This window comes from Scardinius erythrophthalmus (genome assembly GCF_964197995.2).
Source record: "Scardinius erythrophthalmus genome assembly, chromosome: 1".
Classification (NCBI taxonomy): domain Eukaryota; kingdom Metazoa; phylum Chordata; class Actinopteri; order Cypriniformes; family Leuciscidae; genus Scardinius; species Scardinius erythrophthalmus.
This window is the reverse complement of record NC_138221.1, coordinates 7,792,940-7,813,860: the sequence shown is the minus strand read 5'-3', so window position 1 is coordinate 7,813,860 and position 20,921 is coordinate 7,792,940. Positions and strand designations below refer to the sequence as shown.

At 39.7% G+C, this 20,921-nt stretch overlaps 1 protein-coding gene across 1 annotated transcript in view; it reads right to left on the bottom strand.

Moving 5' to 3' along the window:
* LOC308700561 (CD276 antigen homolog) overlaps positions 1–20,921 on the bottom strand; it is a 1,553,888-nt gene that overhangs the window by 1,518,104 nt on the left and 14,863 nt on the right. The window contains exons 4-8 of the mRNA XM_081382222.1: positions 13,958–14,059; positions 9,371–9,457; positions 9,189–9,281; positions 8,930–9,004; positions 7,797–8,402 (exon numbers count right to left, since the gene is read on the bottom strand). Of these exons, the coding sequence (XP_081238348.1) occupies positions 8,245–8,402; positions 8,930–9,004; positions 9,189–9,281; positions 9,371–9,457; positions 13,958–14,059 (515 nt within the window). The 3' untranslated portion in view covers positions 7,797–8,244. The remainder of the gene's footprint in view (positions 1–7,796; positions 8,403–8,929; positions 9,005–9,188; positions 9,282–9,370; positions 9,458–13,957; positions 14,060–20,921) is intronic.

Below are 20,921 nucleotides of genomic sequence, written 5' to 3'. Positions count from 1 at the left end.
CAAGGCCCTTCTCCCCCAACCAGGAGTGGAACATGAGGGTTGACCTGGACAGGCAGCTCCGGTTCCCCACGGAGATAACCACCACATCTCTCCGGCCAGACATAGTGGTGTGGTCAACCAAGGCAAGATCGATACATCTCATTGAGCTCACTGTCCCACTGGAGGAGGGGATCGAGGCCGCCTTCGAACGGAAGAAGGCCAAGTACTCAGAGCTCGCTGCTGAGTGCCGGGAGGCTGGCTGGAAGACTACCATCTACCCAGTGGAGGTCGGATGCCGAGGTTTCCTTGGGTTGTCAACCATACGCCTCTTGAGGGAAGCAGGAGTGACCGGAGCGAGGCTAAGGAGGGCAACAAAGGATCTGGCAGAGGAGGCAGAGAAAGGTAGCTTTTGGCTCTGGCTGAGGAGGAAAGATAGGTGTTGGGGGAAGAACATCTAACCCCAGACAACAGCTGCAGGGAGAACAGCTATCAGCTGCAGGGGGTGACAGGGAGACGTCCCTGTCACTGCTCCGCCACCAGGAGACGTTCCAGAATTAAAGGAGCGAAACGTTGGTGAATGGTGGTTTCTGGCTGATGACCCTGCAGCTGACCCATGGGCACTGGAGGAGGTGCGACAGGCAGCAATGCCCAGCAGGTGATAACATCTTCCTGTGCAATTACTGAAGTTCTGGCGAACCCAGTGACTACTGTGAATAGGGCAGTTGGAGTCCAGGGAAGACTGGAGGACAGCCAGGAAAGACTGGATGGCAGCAGGGAAAGACCGCACCGGGAGTGGGTGGCTAGTTACCTAACCCACTAGTCTTTTGCGAGAGAGACACCCAAACCTAACTACAAAGAAAAATAAAGAGAAACAACCCGCGGGCCCTCCGAGAGGTGGGATGAAAGATGGGCTCAACAGGACAGACTACACGGTGACGACGGCAATGAACATGGACAACGAGAACACCAGAACTCCAGTAAATGATGAGAAGATCCTGCGAAAGTGTGCATGCGGATGGGAGAAAGTGACCACGTTTAGAGGCTTACGGATCCACCAGGGGAAAGCAAAGTGTGGACAGAAAGGCCAACAGCAACCTTGCACTGCGTTAGTAGGTGAGACAAGAAGGACCAAAAGCCAGGGAAAAAACCACAGAGCCGAAGGACCTAACGTTGCTGAAGGCATGAGAGTCACAGAGGAAGGTCCCCTGGTGGAGGCTGAGCCTCCACGTGAGCATGAAGACCCAGTCCCCAACACGTTAGTCAGAACAGAGCCAAATGCAGAGACCAAAGAACCAGCCAGAAGGAGCAAGCTGAAGTGGCCGAAGTCAAATGAAGCAGAGGCATGGCGCAATTTGGACTTGGACCTGATCAAGACCCTAGAGGGATCACTGCGTGGAGGGGCCGAGACTAAGCTTAACCTGATTGGAGACATAATATACCAGACCTGCAAAGACAGGTTTGGCGAAATTGTCCCCAAACAGAGGACCGCCAGGAGAGAGAAGGGAAGGAGGGAAAGGGAAATCCTCCAACTTGTGCAAAGGCGTCGGCAACTCCGCAAGAACTGGAGAAAGGCAACCCACGCAGAGAGAGAGGGTCTGAAAGTCCTGTGGGAGGAGGTCCGGAAAAGGCTAGCCAGGCTTCGCAGAGCTGAACGCATCCGCAAGCGCAGCCAGCGGAAGCAGAAAGAGCGAGCCAATTTCTTCAAGGATCCTTTCAAGCATGCCAGACAGCTACTGGAGGAAAAGAAGAGCGGCAAGCTTGAAACCACCAGGGAGAAATTGGAACAGCATGTCAAAGAGCAGTACAGTGATCCACAAAGGAGCGTCCCTTTAGGAACTCCAGGATACGTACCCCAGCCGGCAAAGCCAACAGTTGAGTTCAACATCATGCCCCTCAAGCTCAGCGAAGTCAGGCAAGTCGTGGAGAAGGCAAGGTCCTCTTCCGCTCCTGGGCCCAATGGGGTCCCCTACAAGCTCTATAAGAACTGCCCCCAGGTACTAGAGCTGCTATGGTATCTGATGAGAACTGCCTGGAAAAAGCAAATCATTCCATCTGAGTGGCAAAGAGCAGTAGCAGTCTTCATCCCCAAGGAAACGAACTCCAAAGACATTAGCCAATTCCGAAACATTGCACTACTGAATGTAGAAGGAAAGATCTTCTTCTCAGTGCTAGCCAGGAGGATGACCAACTATCTGCTCGAGAACGGCTATGTTGACACCAACTGCCAGAAGGCAGGAGTTCCAGGTTTCCCAGGATGTGTAGAGCACTCCACGATGATCTGGGACCAGATCCAGAAGGCTAAGCGGGAGAAGACCGACCTGCATGTCATCTGGCTTGACCTTGCCAATGCGTACGGATCAGTTCCGCATCAGCTGGTCAACTATGCCATGGAATTTTTCCACATGCCCACCTGCGTCAAGAACCTGGTAACTCAGTACTTTAGCAACTTGCAGATGTGTTTTTCCCTCCAGGACTTCACCACCGGATGGCAGCGGCTCGAAGTAGGAATCGCGATGGGGTGCACTATTTCTCCAATACTGTTTGTAGCAGCCTTTGAGATAATCCTCATCGGGGCAAGGCAAATGGTTGGGGGGATCAAACTCCCAACTGGTAAGAGGCTTCCTCCACTGAGGAGTTACATGGATGATGTCACCAGCCTCCTTCAGACAGCAGCATGCACATCAAGACTGCTGAAGAGGATGGACGAATTGATGTCATGGGCAAGAATGAAGATCAAGCCCTCCAAGTCCCGGAGCTTGTCCCTCAGGAGAGGAGTCAGAAATGACAATACCATCTTCGTCGTTGGAGGGGAAAAAATCCCACTCCTATCAGAGCAACCCATAAAAAGCCTGGGGAGGCAGTACACCGCAGACCTATCTGACAAGCAGATGGGGAAAACCGTCATGAAGCAGCTCTCTGACGGACTGGCAAGGATCGACCAAAGCCAACTCCCTGGGAAGTATAAGGTCTGGTGCTACCAGTTTACACTCTACAGGAGGGTAATGTGGCCCCTGAAAATGAGTGAGATTCCCTCATCAACCGTAAGTAAGATGGATGGAAAAGCGAACTCATTCATCCGAAAGTGGTTGGGGTTGCCACGGTGCCTATCTGAAACCGGACTCTTTGGAAAAAACACGCTGCAGCTGCCACTGCAGTCCATACAGTTGGGCTACATGCAAGAAAAGACCAGGTTGGTTCTCGAGCTGAGGGAGTCCACAGATGAGTCAGTAAGGAATGCAAATGCCAAGGTTCCTACTGGCCGCAAGTGGAATGCCCAAACCGAGGTCGATCAAGCTGTCGGTCGGCTACAACACCGGGAGATCATGGGCAGAGTTCAGGCAGGAAGAGCAGGGCTAGGATGGGGAGAGACGCCACACTTTTGGTCCAAGGCCAATCGCAAGCAAAGGAAGGAGATGGTGGTAGCAGAGGTGACGAGGATGGAGGAAGACCGCTACAAAATCAAGGCCGTGTCGCAGGGTCGACAAGGAAGCTGGACAACCTGGGAGGGAATCATGAACCGGAACATCAGTTGGTCAGATGTGTGGAAGATCCCACAGGCAAGACTTAGCTTCCTCATTCGTTCAACCTACGACACGCTTCCCTGCCCTCGGAACCTCCACCAGTGGTTTGGGAATGAAGAATCCTGTGTACTCTGCAATGCCCCCAACGCAAGTCTCCAGCACATCTTGTCAGGCTGTAAGATCGCTCTCTCACAGGGACGCTACAGATGGCGCCATGATCAGGTCCTGAGAAAGCTAGCCGAAGTACTGGAAGAGTGTCGACAGGGTAGCAAACAACCACCAGCAGCAGAGGACCCCACCATCTTTGTGTCGGAAGGAGGGGTAAGGAGAAGCACCAGATCAAGAGAAACAGCAAGGCCCTTCTCCCCCAACCAGGAGTGGAACATGAGGGTTGACCTGGACAGGCAGCTCCGGTTCCCCACGGAGATAACCACCACATCTCTCCGGCCAGACATAGTGGTGTGGTCAACCAAGGCAAGATCGATACATCTCATTGAGCTCACTGTCCCACTGGAGGAGGGGATCGAGGCCGCCTTCGAACGGAAGAAGGCCAAGTACTCAGAGCTCGCTGCTGAGTGCCGGGAGGCTGGCTGGAAGACTACCATCTACCCAGTGGAGGTCGGATGCCGAGGTTTCCTTGGGTTGTCAACCATACGCCTCTTGAGGGAAGCAGGAGTGACCGGAGGGAGGCTAAGGAGGGCAACAAAGGATCTGGCAGAGGAGGCAGAGAAAGGTAGCTTTTGGCTCTGGCTGAGGAGGAAAGATAGGTGTTGGGGGAAGAACATCTAACCCCAGACAACAGCTGCAGGGAGAACAGCTATCAGCTGCAGGGGGTGACAGGGAGACGTCCCTGTCACTGCTCCGCCACCAGGAGACGTTCCAGAATTAAAGGAGCGAAACGTTGGTGAATGGTGGTTTCTGGCTGATGACCCTGCAGCTGACCCATGGGCACTGGAGGAGGTGCGACAGGCAGCAATTCCCAGCAGGTGATAACATCTTCCTGTGCAATTACAGAGTAATAAACATCTCCATAATAAATCTCTAGAATTATACACTGTAATTAATAAAACACTGTTAATCACGAGAGCTTTTGTTGAGATAATGAACACTTACTCAAGGCTGAAACAACTTTATTAGTTATTCTAATGTTGAATTAAGTTGTCATATAGTTAATATTATTTCACAGAATCTGTTGCAATAATTTGATTCCCTCAGAAACTGTTGATCCACTGATCAATAATAATAATAATAATAATAATAATAATATATAGTGAGATAAGTGGATCTGACCTCTATGTTTATTAAAGTGTGTAGTTGCTTTAGATGATTATGACAATCATGAATAATGACGAGCATCATAATCCCCTTTATAACCAGAACCATGTTGAACGTGTGTCTACTGAAATATTAATATACAGTGTGTGTTTCTCTATGGATGACAAATCAGTGTTCTCATACAGAGACTATATCGCTGTGTCATCCGAGAACTTCACATCAAAATATTATAATCACAACTTATTATTATAATCACAACACTCAATGGTATTTAATGTAAACGTACAGGACAACTAACTCATCCCTGTGGGACACCTGTGCTTATACTTTATAGCTCTGATAAAGTGTGATCGAGTCAAAGATGAACCTGTGCTCAGGGGCGCCTAAATATATAAATAAAATATATAACTAAATAAATAAAACCTAAATATATATTAACTTTTTAATTAAAATAAATTAACATCATCATCTCAAAACAATGACAACAGCAGATTTTTTAACATAACTGCACACATATGCCAACAACTAAATAAAGTTGACGTGTAAAATGGGATTTCCACATCAGGGTTATTTATGGTGCTTCAAAACAGATCCAGTGATCAATAAATCAATAGGTTTTGAGGTTTGGAATGACGGGAATAATAAAATCTGTATCTATAGATGTCATTTAACGGCCAAAATTCTGTCTAAATGAACGCATCAAACTGGATTATTTTAATATTGTCTGTAGACATGCAGGTTGAGGCAAGCTACTCACTGTTTCTAACTGCATCCAGTACAGACAGGAGGTTGGTTTTTATTTAATTTGTCATAATGGTCAATGGTCATTGATTTCTGTCATTAATAAATATTTCATTTTCTTTATTTGTTATGGTAAAAAGAGCGAGAGACACAGAGAACCCCACACAGACTCCCTGGAATGATGCTAATTCATGAACACAGTCTTGCTCCCCTTCTTCACTGGGACAGGGAGGGGTAACGTTAGTAATGGGGAGACTGGGGTGCTGCTGACTGGACTGTTGTTTAGTCTGCTTTACTCTGCTAAAATGTGCATGGACAATGATTTAATATGAATATCTTGCTAAACGTTTCCCTGCACTGATTAAATGATGATGAAATGTAGGCTAACACTATCCTGCAGCTAGCTAGCTTATTTCACTATGGACAACAGGTTAATTCCACTCTCAGACTAAAGGCTACCCACCTTTCTTGGGGAAAAACTGGGTGACACCCTTACTTTTGTCTTTCCTCTCTCTCTCTCTTCTCTTTCCTCTCTCTCTCTCTCTCTTTTCTCTTTCCTTTGTTGAAAACCAGATTTTATTTTACTTTGCAACATTGTGGTCTCTGTGTGTTTCTGGCGCATCGACTGACAGTCTGCAAGTTTAAACACGCGCACGCTAACGCAGGACCAAACCATTTCATGCAGATGCAGGGGGTGGTCGGTCAATATGAATGTTTACTTTTTGGTCAATGGGGATATTAAACTTGTATTGCCAAAATAAGTAAAGTCAAAGACATCATTCATGTTGTTATTATTTGAAATATACTCAATGATGATGTTTATATAGTGTATAATATAATAAAATTTTTAATTTAGTTTTTACTTATTTGTTGGGGAATTGTCCTAACGCGTATGCGCATCGCGGGTGCAGAATGATGTGCTCAAAGCAACATGGAGTCACAATGCGCAGCGCTGCGCAAGTGCGCATTTAAAAGTTCACGGCACAAAGCGAAGAAATGTCGAGCGCACAAATCCTAGTGTATATCTGTCTAACAGTTTATTGATCATTTGTTTCTTCACAGTTTTAAATTCCAGTTATTGTGCGTTTGATGCCGATTCATAGTCCTTGTGATGTGTGTGATCTAACAAGCACACGGTAGTGAGTCGTTTAAAAACCGCAACAAACTCCAACAAAATAAAGTCATTTTATGCAAATCCACACAGCCTTTTATCTAAAGATAATGCATTATAATGTGAATATATCATATTGGAGAAAGTTTTATCGTGCATTCAACCGGAAGAGGCGCGAGCACTGATTGAATACTGAATGGAGAATGACTGACAGCCGCAGAGGAGGGAAAACGAGTTTCCGTATACTTTAATAATGTAAATAGACTTCTGTCCCTCACATTAAGCTATGGATTTACTTCAGATGACTTTGTCACGCAAACTGACGTGAAAAAAGCGGGAGGCGCCGAAAAGCGCGCTGTTTGCATCCCTGAAAAGTGTCCTCTCAAACAAATATCAATGATAATATTGTGCTCAATAAAACAAAATGCATTTGATTATTAGTAGCCTAATTTCACGTTTATGTTTAAGTTTCTGTCAGCATGAGGTGTCGTTGCCAACGCGTAGCTATGGGTTGCTATAAGTGTTGCTATGGGTTGCGTCACTTGTGCGTGTCTTACTTTCAGTCTCTGTTGTCTAAAACTCCGGAGTCTTCATGAAGGATCATGTGACACTGAAGACTGGAGTAATGATGCTGATAATAATCATAAATGTGTCTTGATCATCAAATCCTCATATTATAGTGATTTCTGAAGGATCATGTGACACTGAAGACTGGAGTAATGATGCTGATAATTCAGCTTTGATCACAGGAATCAATTACACTTTACTGTATATTCACATAGAAAACAGCGGATTTACAGTGGAATCATATGTCACTGTTTTATATATATATACACACATTTATAACATTTCTCAGATTCTCCCAGCTGTGTGTGAACGTATAACCTCAACTATACATACAGGCTACTTGGAAAACTACAAACACTGCAACATGCTGATAAACATAACTTGTTACAGCAAAACTAATGAGCAAAACTATTCCATATTTCACTATTATGTCATTTAGCCTATTTCCATGATTTGAAACACGATCGAACGCCAGAAAACATTTCAATAAGAGAGTGTGTGTAATCCTGAAGAGAAGATAATGATGAAAGAGCTGAGAGAGTGTGTGAGGGAGAGCGGTAAAGACACGCCAGAAACACACACACGTCTAGGTATAACGTCACTAATGTAATGTTAATATGGTGTGCTATCATGGATAATTGAGTATCCTGTGGATCGTAGGAGAATCTGTCCTGTGTTTAAATCACTCGATTTACGCCTGAGACTGAATAAACTAAAGACTTGATAAACTCATGACTTTACCTGCTGATTCACACCATCATCTCAGTTTATGTCCTTTAATGGACCATGACTTTCTTTATTACTCATTTCACACATTTTAAAATGTACATTTTGTTTTAGTTTACTTTCTTTTTTTCTTTTATTCTTTCATCACTTTTATTTTTCTCTCTCTTTCTCATGTAAAACTATATCCATATAAAACTATAAAGTATGCGAATAAAATCTGCTTTATAAACTCGCGTTGTCTGTGGAATTAACTGATAAATCAGGGCTGATATTATGGTTTGTATATTTTGTAACTTTAACTCCATTAATCTGGTAAAACATGATTTATATGTATATGTCACTGACTCTTGATGGAAGGAAATACTTACAGTAAATAATATAGAAGAGGTTTAGCAGGAGCGCCATTATAAAGAGGACTATCATCATGGCACCTTCAAATCCGGCGTAATTCAGACTTTTGTCATATGCAGATTTAAACAGAACTGGAATAAAGGAAGAGAAACAACAACAATTACTAACATAGAAAAACAAAATATTAATACAGATCAGAGGAATTACATAAACCCTTCTGATTTAAACAGATGCTTTTATACACAACATTACAACACAGTCTCTGTCTGATCCTGACCCTTGACCTTTGTGCTGATGATGACCCCTGACCCTGACATGACCCTGACACATGCTGAGATGATATTCAGAAGTAGCTTTAGCTTCAGTCTCAGTCACTAGCATGATGTCGACTGTAACAATTAATGCACTGTTTTCATAATGAAGCGGTGTAGATTATAAATGTGTTCAGTCACACAGAGATTCAGCGCTGAACATGTTGATATACTGACAACAACACAACAGTAACACAAGACACTTCACAGCATTAATGTCATGTTTTTAAGATTTCCTGCTGGATATTGAGAATATTACATCATTTAAATGTAATTATTGTTCAACTGTTAATGTGCATTAATGTGTTTATGATAATGACTGTGGATTTACATTTGGATTTATTTACCTGAGTAAAAAACAGCTGAGAAAACAATATATTCTGCCTCATAACTGTAAAGGTTGATCCATGTTTTAATATTGCCTGTAAAACAGAAAAGATTAAATAATTACATTCACAATATAATTTACAACAACATAATGAAACACAAATGCCATCAAAACACTGAATTTAATGTAAAATACATTGGATTTACTGTCAGTTTATGTGAAAAGAATATGTGTATTATAATTCATATACTATATAAATAACAATAAATAAGCCACACCTGTGAAGTTATTGATATATGGAGCCGTCCAGAGCAACATGAGAGGCCTCAGAAAATAAAGAGCAGAACAAAAGACCGACTCAAACACAGATCCTGAAACACAACCACACATTACTGTACATCTACACAGATATATGAATAATCATAATGCATTGATAAACCATCAGACCTGAAACACTGACCTTCAGAAAAACCCCAGAGGACAAAAGCAAGAAACATCAGAATATTTGGACAGAAGACGAGAAACATCTGAAGACGAAAGACTGTGTCTGAGAGAAGAGACACAATAACACATGATCAGTTCATCAGGAATTATTACTTTTAATAATTATTTCAACTATCATTATCAGTCATTCAGTTTTATTTAAAACACACATCTCTGTTCTTTCTGACCATTACATTTATAACTGAATGAAACATAATATTATTAATAACTGAACACTGATGAAGGACAGAAGAGTTGCTCTTTTCTTTTCTGTTGACTCACCGAATAGTCTCAGAAACACTTTTATATCGGTTGAAAACACACACTCCTCATCCCTGTGAACTGCACATGTGTATTCTCCTTCATCTTCAGCTCTCAGATCATCCAGATGGAGGGAGAAGTTTCCATGTTTAATGTGTTCAGTAAAGAAATGAGCTCTATCCTGATAATCCTGCTGCTGTTTCTCTGCTCCATCTTCATACAGATGAACTAACATCTCTAAGTCTGAGTCTAAGTCTGAGTGTGTTTCTGAGTCTGAGTCTGAGTGTGTTTCTGAGTCTGAGTCCAAGTCTTTTTTTCTCCATTCCACCTTCAGATCCTCCATTAGTACATGTTCATCTTCATAACAGGGCAGAACCACTGAAGATCCCAGAGGAACAGGTGTGTGATGACAAGGCTCCACATTCAATTCTGAAAAAGAAAAACATATGTAACACTAACATGTGTAAACACTATGTATATTTAATCAACCACAAGTACATTCTACATTAAGAGAACACTGTTTATCAAATAAAGGAGTTAAATTATGGAATAGTTGCTGTAATGAGTTAAAACAAGCCACGTCTCTTTTTCAGTTTAAAAATATTTACAAGAGAATAACAATGGAAAAATATTTAACGGAATGAAAATTAATTAAATAAGCTTGCCTCTGGTGTGGACAATGGTCCACTAATGTGTTAATTTTATGAACAGATGTTGTTATTAATGTGCTGCATTTATGATTTTGAAGTTATAAGGGCAGGCACAATAAGCTTTAGCTTCTGCCTGCACCTGGTCATCTATTTGTGTTTTTTGTTTTGAATGATCTGTTTGAATGATCTGTAAATGACCAAACCGAAATAATAATAAATATTTGAAATGTTATGCAAAAAAAGTGAGTCCTATTTTGTAATTGTGGTATAAAATTGTTACAATTTTACAATTGTAATTGTAATTTTGTAGACAAGGTTTCACAGTGATAACTGAAAAAGGAACATAAAAATTAAGCATTTATGTGAAATGTTAATGCGAAAAAGTGAGGCCTATTTTGTTATTTTCACACTGATTATCGTCCACTCACACTGTCTTATCACACACACAATCACATGACATGTCCTCAAGTCTCTTGAATCTGATCAGCTGTACAGTATCTTTGCACAACAGTAAAGGACACACAGGTGTTTTTAATCAACTGTCTGAGAAAATCACCATCAATATTTCTATTGAAGAAGCAATATACTGGATTTGGATAATGTAATGTTTGTTAGGTTAATCAAATATTTGACATTTTTCTTCAAATCTCTGAAACTAATTAGTGTTTGTTCAAGGCACTTTATTAAACTAGATATCCACAGTTTCATTTGCTTTGTTTTCTTAATTATATATGTGAAGTACTTTTTAAATACACGTACTCGGTTTCAACTCTGTGTTTGAAAACACACAATCCTCGTCTTTAAAACAGAACTTTACATCTGTAAACTTCTTCATCACTTACTTACGTTTATATAACAGTTATCACTTAAATGCATCAAACTAATGTTATTAAAAATCTGGAAATGCTATTTCTATTGTAACTATATTGTGTAATCAAACTCATACACTGATCAGGAGTTCAACAGCAGAGTTTCCTTCTCTACACTTACCCAGTATCAACGCTGTATGGGTTGAAAACACACACTCCTCGTCCCTGTAAACTTCACATCTGTAAACTCCTTCATCTTCAGCTCTCAGCTTCTTCAGACAGAGGGAGAAGTTTCCATCTTTGATCTTCTTATTGGAGAAATAAGCTCTTTTGTGAAAGTCCTTGTGCTGTTTCTCTGGTCGACTCTCTCCATCTTCATACAGATGAACTAAAGTCTCTGAGTCTGAGTCTGAGTCTGAGTCTGTTCTTCTTGTTCTTCTCCATTCCACCTTCAGACTTTTCTGTAACAAGCTTTTGTCAACCTGACAGGGCAAAACCACTGAAGATCCCAGAGGAACGACATTATCAGTCACCCAGAAGTCTATAAAAGAAATAGAAACACGTACAACATTCAAAACACACGACACTTGTATAACAGCTGGTCGATCATTCACAACATGCTATTAATTAATTAATTGGTTTAATATCCAAAATACAACAACATGATCTGTTTTCAGATTTATAATTTTAAGCATGAATTATTTCAATAGCAAACAATCCAAAATGTGTTTCCAATCGCTCTTAGAGGTGCTGAAGGAAAACTTTTCCAGTATTATATCAGGAAATAACACTGTCATTACCATATCCTGTACAAGTGATAATGTGCAGTTATTACCTTAAGAATCTATACTTCTATTGTACTCAATCTAATGTAGGTTGATGTGATGTACCAATGTAATGTATCGTTGATTGAATCATATTAAATAATCATATAAAATAATATATTTGATTTGATGGAATTAGTTCATTTAGATTTAACGATATTAATCAGATTTTTAGATCACCTGACAAAACATTTTTAAGTTGTATAAAGTATATTTTATCAAAATATGTGTTCAGTGAAGCTATGACCATGTGTTTCTACAACTGTTTGGACAGTGGAGTTTATACTGTCTAATTCAGTGGAGTTTATACTGTAAATCATACAGTAAAAATGCTCAAAAAGTGTTTACACTATATACACAATAATCATATTTACTGTTCTGCTGTAGATATATATATCATGCAGACTTATATTTCTTGACTACATGTTCTTACAGTCACTGAACTACAGATTGTCTTTTAAGGGTTTACATCAATCATGTTTGTGAACAGAGAGAAAGCTGTCACTGAAGACCTGCTGATATGACATCTGATAATCCTGTTTATATAGTAATAGCTCTCATTATAGATCCTGCATATATTGTTATAAATATTAAATATATATTCAGATTTATACATATTCAGGTATCTTGAGTTATCCTGTCTCAAACATGTAATATTGATGCACTACTAAAACACTGAGAAATCAAACCAGTTGAAACCTGTTCTGCACTGTATCGTTGATTAAGAGTTGAGTTTGATTTGTTTGTATCACTTACTCTGAACCACCTTTGTCTTGGCTGAAAACACACAATCCCTCTTGTTGTAAACAGTACATGTGTATTCTCCCTCATCTTCAGCTCTCAGATTGTCCAGACGGAGGGAGAAGTTTCCATGTTTAATGTGTTCAGTAAAGAAATGAGCTCTATCCTGATAATCCTGCTGCTGTTTCTCTGCTCCATCTTCATACAGATGAACTAACGTCTCTTTGTTTCTTCTAGTTCTTTTCCATTCCACCTTCAGATCTTCAGTTAGTAAGTTTGGAGGAACATGACAGGAAATAACCACTGACCATCCCAGTGAGAAAAACAGGTTGAAAGATTTTTGCACAATCAAACCTGAGAAGGAAAAGATGTTTCATTTCAGATGTGAGATAAATGTTGAGGAATAATAACCTCACTATCAGCCTCTATCAGCCTCAGCCTATCAGAGTAATGGTCCCTCATTAATAGGTAACTAGGAAGTAACGCAGGACTAATGAGTAGTTCTGCATTAACACTTCAGCTAACAGAAACATGCTTAACTAATCAGTAAGTAACTAATCAATAATTACTGAATGAGATTAGCCTCATTAATAACTATCAACTATTACAAATGATAAAGATTTACCAATTAACTATTAATCAGAACATTAACGTGTCTGAGATGTGAGATGCTGTCTTTTTCTTTTTTACTCTAAATTGGTCATAAAACGCGTCACTAATTACTCTAGTGATCTGGATCATCGTTTTAAAGTGAAAAAATTGCTTTGAATCTAGTGACAATGACGAATCATAATGATGCTGTTTAATGCAAATCAGAACCACAAAAACACACTTCACAAAAATATACAATATTCAAAGAGAGTCATATTTCCCCCATTACTGTACACAATACTGATGAGCAATCTGTCTATAGATTCTGCTATAGTTTTCCTGAGTTTAACTATTAGTAACACATTTGATGATATAAATTTAACAATAGCCAGCTGATACCAAAAATATCTTTATGTTTTGTAATTTATAATATATATTGGTGTTGTATTTGTCGAAATATTAATGATAGCTCTCATTAATCAAACTCGTCATCTAAAACAAACTTTTGACTTCTTGACTTTTTCTAAACTGTAAATATTACCATAGTAAAATCAGCAGCAGCTGTTAGATTTACACACTCAATAAACACTCATTATTATGATGATGATATTATTATTATTAGGTTCAAATAATAATAATAATATTTTCCCACAGAATAAATCAGGATATGTTCCTGTTATAATTGTACCTTCAGTCTGAGATCTGCAGTAGATCAGACAGCAGAGCAGAAGTGCAGATCCAGATGCAGAGACACAGAGAATCAGCATTATTATGTGTAGAGCAGAGAAACCTGTCAAACACACACACTTATTAATGCTGTTATTGTGCAAAGTTCCTTATATATATTGCACAGATGTGTCCCTAAGATATGATAAAGAAGGAACACACACACCTTCAGCTAAAAGGAGACATTCAATAGATTTTGTGTTTTTGTGCTTGTGTTATATATGCTAATATGCTCTGGTTATGGCTATGTTTGCTGGACTGTGCTTTTATATGATTTTCCATGTTTTATGTAGTTATGGACTTGTCTTTATCATCAACTGCCAGGGACTACAGATGAAAATGAGCCTGTATGACTAAATCTGACATAATTATGATGGACACGAGTGCTCATGTTAATTAAAGCCCCATTATGTAGGATTTCCGTTTTGGTCAAACAACGACCCCTAGAGTCGCTGTGGACTACTTGTATTTAACGTTACTGTCGTAAATACCACTCATGCAGCAGTCTCTTCACTCACTGATCCTGACAGTAGCACCTCAATGCAGTACACAAGATCCGGGGGGAGGAGTCGGATCTTATATAAGGGGTGGAGATGGGTAGGTTTAGGGGTGGGTTTAGGGATCAGGGGGTGGAGATTGGTAGGTTTAGGTATGTAAGGTGGGAGAAGTTGGATCTGGATCCGACTCCTCCCCCCGGATTTTATGTTCTGCAGTGAGGACCATCTCGATCCTGAGCCTGATGCCCCTGTATACCGGTCCCTGTTAAGTCGGATAGAAGCTGTAACGAGTGGAAATAAGGTGTGTCCCCTTTAAGAGCTGCACGCCCTGTTTAACTGACTCGGCACAGTCTGTATTGTATGTGCGCCTCGAACACACCGTAAGTGGATTGTTTCTGTTTGATGCTCATTCTTGTCCTAGTATTTTTGTCTATCAAGTAATGCTGTGGACGGTAGAACGTGGTGTGACAGACAGTTACACGAGTTCGATTGGGGAATAAACACAACGCGTTTCTACTAATCCATCAACAAGAACGCCAGGTGCTTTTTAGCTCACACCAACGAATAAAAAGCTTGTCCGAGTGATATACAGTATAAGCAATATACTTACAAGTGCAACAGCATGCGAGGACGTGTTGGGGGAAGTGAGGTAGCCTATGCCGTAAAGCAGTCGAATTTTGTAGTTCTTTTTGTGCTGCTCTGGTTACTACCCGCACCCCGAAGTTACATAGTGCCAGTAAAAGCGATACAGACCCCGTCAGGCTATGGCAGACGCGTCATTCAGTCTATTTTAAGTCGATGTACCATCACAAGGGTTTTGGAAATATATTATGAAGGTTGAAAAGTTACTTAGTGTTACTTTAATGTGCATTGTCCCTTTTAAATAAAGAATAAATAATGTGAAATGTTTGTGTGAAGATGAAAGCTGAAAAAGATAAACGAACTGTGTGACACATTTTGAAAAAGTACTGAGAAAAAAGTCCTAGCAATTGTATAAAAAAAACACGAATTACCGAAAAGATAATTGCAGAGTATCCCATGAGAAAGCAAATCATAACCGTATTTAATATAATAAAAATGCATATTGTCACAGGTTAACCTGGTGACTCTATAAACTTGGACTTAAAAACACACCCATTTCACTAATACTGTGCATTGCCGGCAATAGTTACATCTGTGTACACATAAGGAAAGTGTTATGGAGTTTTTGTTTTGTTTAGTCTAAAGTTTGGAGCTGCTGTGTTTTGTTAAAGTTTTCAATTGACCCTTCGCAAAGACCCGCCCTCCTTAGTTACTGTCGCTATGCCCGACAAGCTACGCTACTCTCACGCACACACCATGTTGTCACACAGTGAAAAATACATCGCGGAGCAGAGAGGAGACTGACGAAACGCTGACAGACAGGACAGACCAGGTTACTTTTCGGTTACTTTTGATATTAAACATATTAAACAAAGTCTCAGCTTTCAAATTTGGTCATTTTTTTAAAGAAATTTAAACGATACAAACCGTTTTGTGGCTCTTAAATGTGTCTGACAGATCGCTGTAGAGCATCAGTTAAAGCTGCTCGTGAACCAATCATCTCTTCCTTCTAGTTAATTTATAGCATCAAATAAACATGAATGAACATAAGAAGGATTGTTGTTTTAGCCGCGGAAAGACGTCAGTACACTCCGTTTTTCAAGTTTAAATCCTCCCATGTTAAACTGCTATCTCTTCTGACTGCGTTGTCGGGCAAAATGGCGGATGGAGGATTATGATTGGTTAAATCGCCTGTCAATCAAGCTCCCTGCGAAGGGTCAATTCTTGATAAATTTCCTTTAAAGATGTTATTATTTTTCTAAAAATAACAGAATGCCAAAACACATAATAATTCACATAATAATTAGGCCTACCTTTATTTTTCCACATAATTTCCACAAACCTTATTGCAGTTAAACTTCCTGGTTCACACTCTGTGTTTTATAGAAACAGCCACATCACTTCCTGTGAAAGATACCATTTTGGTGTGATGTCAGAGGGGGAGTGGATTTAGAAACAGTTGCTTTTGCCATTTAATTTGTTGTTAAACTCTTTCTCTGTTAATGGTTGTTGTTTAACCTGTTTGGAAGGTATTTAGTGTTGTCTTGGGTGTTTATATTGTTTAATTTGATCATTACAAACTAAACTGGTTGTACATGTGATTGGTATGCTCTATAGGAGGGGCTTCAGCCTATAAATAGGCTTGCTGGCTGAAAGGATTTCAGTTGATATTGGAAGCTCGAACCGGAAGATTGTCATCGGGATAGGTGTTTAGGCAACAAATGTACGCTTCTAGAGGTCGACGAACAAGGATATTTTGATACTACGGAATTGTGTGTCAAGTCAAGTCAAGTCAACTTTATTTATATAGCGCTTTTCACAATACAGATTGTATCAAAGCAGCTTCACAGGATTAAATAAAATAGTACATCAGTGTTTGTTTCTAGTTTAAAACATCCATGTTTGATAATGCTGATCAATAGTATTGTTGATTGATTAATTAAATTAAGTATCCCCAACTGAGCAAGCCAAAGGCAACAGTGGCAAGGAACCGAAAAACTCCATCAGGTGACCTAATGGAGAAAAAAAAAAAACCTTGGGAGAACCCAGGCTCAGTCGGGGGCCAGTTCTCCTCTGGCGTTTATGAGGTAAAGACCGGATTTTACTGTAAGATTAAAAATATTATATAAATGCCTGGCTGAAGAGATGCGTCTTTAATCTAGTTTTAAACTGGGACAGCGAGTCTGAGCAACGAACAGTATCCGGAAGACTATTCCAGAGTTTTGGTGCTAAATGTGAAAATGCTCTCCCTCCTTTAGTTGATCTAGATATCCTAGGTATGACCAAAAGCCTCGAATTTAGTGATCTTAAAGAGCGTGATGGATTATAGGGCGATAGAAGATCCGTTAAATAGACTGGAGCTAAGCCGTTTAGGGCTTTATAAGTCAGTAGCAATACCTTGTAATTAATACGGAACTTTATAGGTAACCAATGCAGTGATGATAAAATTGGTGTTATATGGTCAAATTTTCTTGATCTAGTAAGAACTCTAGCGGCGGCATTTTGGACTAACTGTAGCTTGTTTATTGAGGATGCAGGACAACCAGCCAATAAAGCATTACAGTAATCTAATCTCGAGGTCATGAACGCATGAACTAACTTTTCTGCATCAGAAACAGAGAGCATATTACGTAGCTTAGCAATGTTTCTGAGGTGGAAAAAGGCTGTTTTTGTAACATATGAAATATGATTTTCAAAAGACAGGTTACAATCTAATATAACACCCAGGTCTTTTACAGTAGAGGATAAAGTAACGGGACATCCTACTATGTTACAGTTGTATTGTAAGAGGTTTTGTGGGCGGTTTTTTGAACCGATAAGTAGTACCTCTGTCTTGTCTGGATTTAATAAAAGAAAATTGCGCGTCATCCAATCTTTTATATCTTTAACACACTCTGTCAATTTGGATAATTTAGCGTTTTCATCCGGCCGTGATGAAATATATATTTGAGTGTCATCAGCATAACAATGGAAACTAATTCCATGTTTCCTTATAATATTTCCAAGTGGCAGCATATATATTGAGAATAATAGAGGGCCTAACACAGATCCTTGCGGCACTCCATAGTTTACTGGAGTTATGATCGATTTTTCTCCATTTAAATAGACAAAATGGTATCGGTCAGATAGGTATGATCTGAACCAGCTTAGTGCTTGTCCTTGAACACCGGTATAATTTTGTAGTCGATCTAAGAGTATTGTATGATCTATAGTATCGAACGCAGCACTAAGATCAAGTAAAACTAATATTGAGATACAGCCTTGGTCAGAAGCTAAGAGTAAATCATTTGTGATTTTAACGAGCGCAGTTTCAGTGCTATGATGCGGCCTGAACCCAGACTGAAACTTTTCATAGATGTCATTTTCTTGTAAGAAAGAGCCTAGTTGGGCGGACACAACTTTTTCTAGTATTTTGGACATAAAAGGAAGATTTGAAATGGGTCTATAATTTGCTAGATTATTTGGGTCTAATTGTGGTTTCTTAATGAGAGGTTTTATAACTGCCTGTTTAAATGTTTTTGGAACATGACCTAAAGTTAAAGATGAGTTAATAATATTGAGGAGAGGCTCTTCCACTACAGGTAACACTTCTTTCAGTAGTTTAGTTGGTATGGGATCTAATAAACATGTTGTTGTTTTAGAGGAAGTGATAAGTTTATTTAACTCTATTTGTTCTATAGTTGTAAAGCTCTGTATTTGTTCTTGCGGGGTGATAATCGAGGCTGAATTATAAGGCGCGATTGAGGATTGAACGTTTACAATTGTGGTTCTGATGTTTTCTATTTTCTCAGTGAAAAATTTCATGAAATCATTACTACTAAACTGTAACGGAATATTTTGTTCAGGTGACGCTTGTTTATTTGTTAGTCTAGCCACGGTGTTAAATAAAAACCTAGGATTGTTTTGGTTATTTTCTATTAGTTTGCGGAGATTCTATTAGTGTGTTCGTTGTGAGGTTGTACTGCTACGAAGTAGAACACTTGTTCTGTTCTAAAACAGGAGGAAAAGAATGCGGTAGAGCGGATGCGACTTTTTAGAATTGCAGATAGCGATCTGACTATAAGGATTAGTTGGAACTGATTTATTGGATTCATTATTGGACACTGAACTGAGGACCTTTTGACTTGGTAACGGTAGGTCGTTAGTGGAGAGGAGTGTGGGAGTACCGGACGACGGCCTGTATAGGTCCGGTAGCGGTGCTCCTCCTCTACTTTCCATTGACTAAATAATATCAAACTTTTCAGGATGACAGAAAGATAGTCAGTATATGAAAACAACATGGAGTGTAGAGATCAAGAAGAGGAAAGAGAATGGGAGGAGGTGATAAGGGGACACAGAACTAAGAAATTGCCTAGGCATAAAAGAAAGAAAAATGACTCAGAAAGTTTGGGTGGAACGGAAACTGAGGGAAGAGAAGTTGAGGTAAATGATTTGAGATCAGAATTGTTTAATGTAGTAGTACCTTTTGAGGGAGAAGGTGGGAGTAAAGAAAACTGACCCGTTAAAACTGACTAAAGTCATTAAAGCACAAATAGGAGAAGTAAAATATGCAAGAGTACTGGGAGATGGAAACTTACTTATAGGATGTAGCTCTGAAAAACAGATAGAGAAGGCAAAGAGAATGAGCACTGTGGGAAAAATAAAAGTAACAAAAGTGGTTAGAGTTGGAGGAGAAAAGGACGAGAGTTGTAAAGGAATAATGGCAGGAGTTCCTCTTATGGTGGGTATGAAGGAGATCGTAGAGAATTTGAGGATGAGAACTGGATCAGTTAAATCTGCTAAAAGAATGACAAGAGGAATTGACAAAAAGGAAACGGAATCTGTTCTGATTGAATTTGATTGTAAGGACCTCCCTAAAGAGGTATACTTTGGTTATATTAAATATACCATAAGATAATTCATAACTAAGCCTATGAGATGTTATAACTGCCAGGAATTTGGTCATGTGGCAAGGGGATGTAAAAAGCAAAGAAGATGTGCTAGATGTGGAGGAGATCATGACTATGGAAAGTGTGGAGAAGGTGTTAAACCAAAGTGCTGCAATTGTGGAGGCAATCATAGTGTTGCTTTCTGGGGATGTGAAGTAATGAAACGAGAGGTGGAAGTACAACAAATTAAGGTGAAGGAAAAAATTTCATATGCTGATGCTATCAAGAGAAGTGAGGGAAAAAAGAAGGATGTGGATGAAGAGTATGATAAAGAAAAAAATGGAGGTGAGCAGAAAGAATGGAGGAAGATTTGGGAAGAAAAGAAGAAGTTAGTTACCTTTATAGCAGGGGTAATAAATGCAACATCTGAGATTAAATCTAAAACTGAAAGGATTCAAATCATAGTTAAAGCGGCAGTACATCATTTGGAGTTAGTAGGATTAAAATGGGAAGAAGAGGTGAGCTTAATATGCAGTCAAGTCAAGATCCAACATGGGTGGGTTAATAATATTAATTATGTTAATTCTTCAATGGAATGCCAGAAGCCTAATTGCAAATGGACAAGATTTTAAACAATTTATAGACAGCAGAGAGGAAAAACCAGAAGTAATATGTGTTCAAGAAACTTGGCTAAAGCCTAATTTGGATTTTGTTTTAAATGGATATATAGCAATTAGACAAGACAGGAAAGAGGGAGGAGGTGGAGGGTGTGCTACATTTGTTAAGCAGGGAATTCCTTATAGAGTTACAAGAGTGGAAAGTGAACAAGAATATGTGGGAATAGAGATTTGGGGAGGAAAATATTAGGACAGGAAAGGAATCAGCTCTCGATCTTACTTTGGTATAAAATAATTTGGCATCAGTTTGTGATTGGAGAGTACATAAAGATGGGACAATAAGCAGAGGCTGAAAGGGCTGC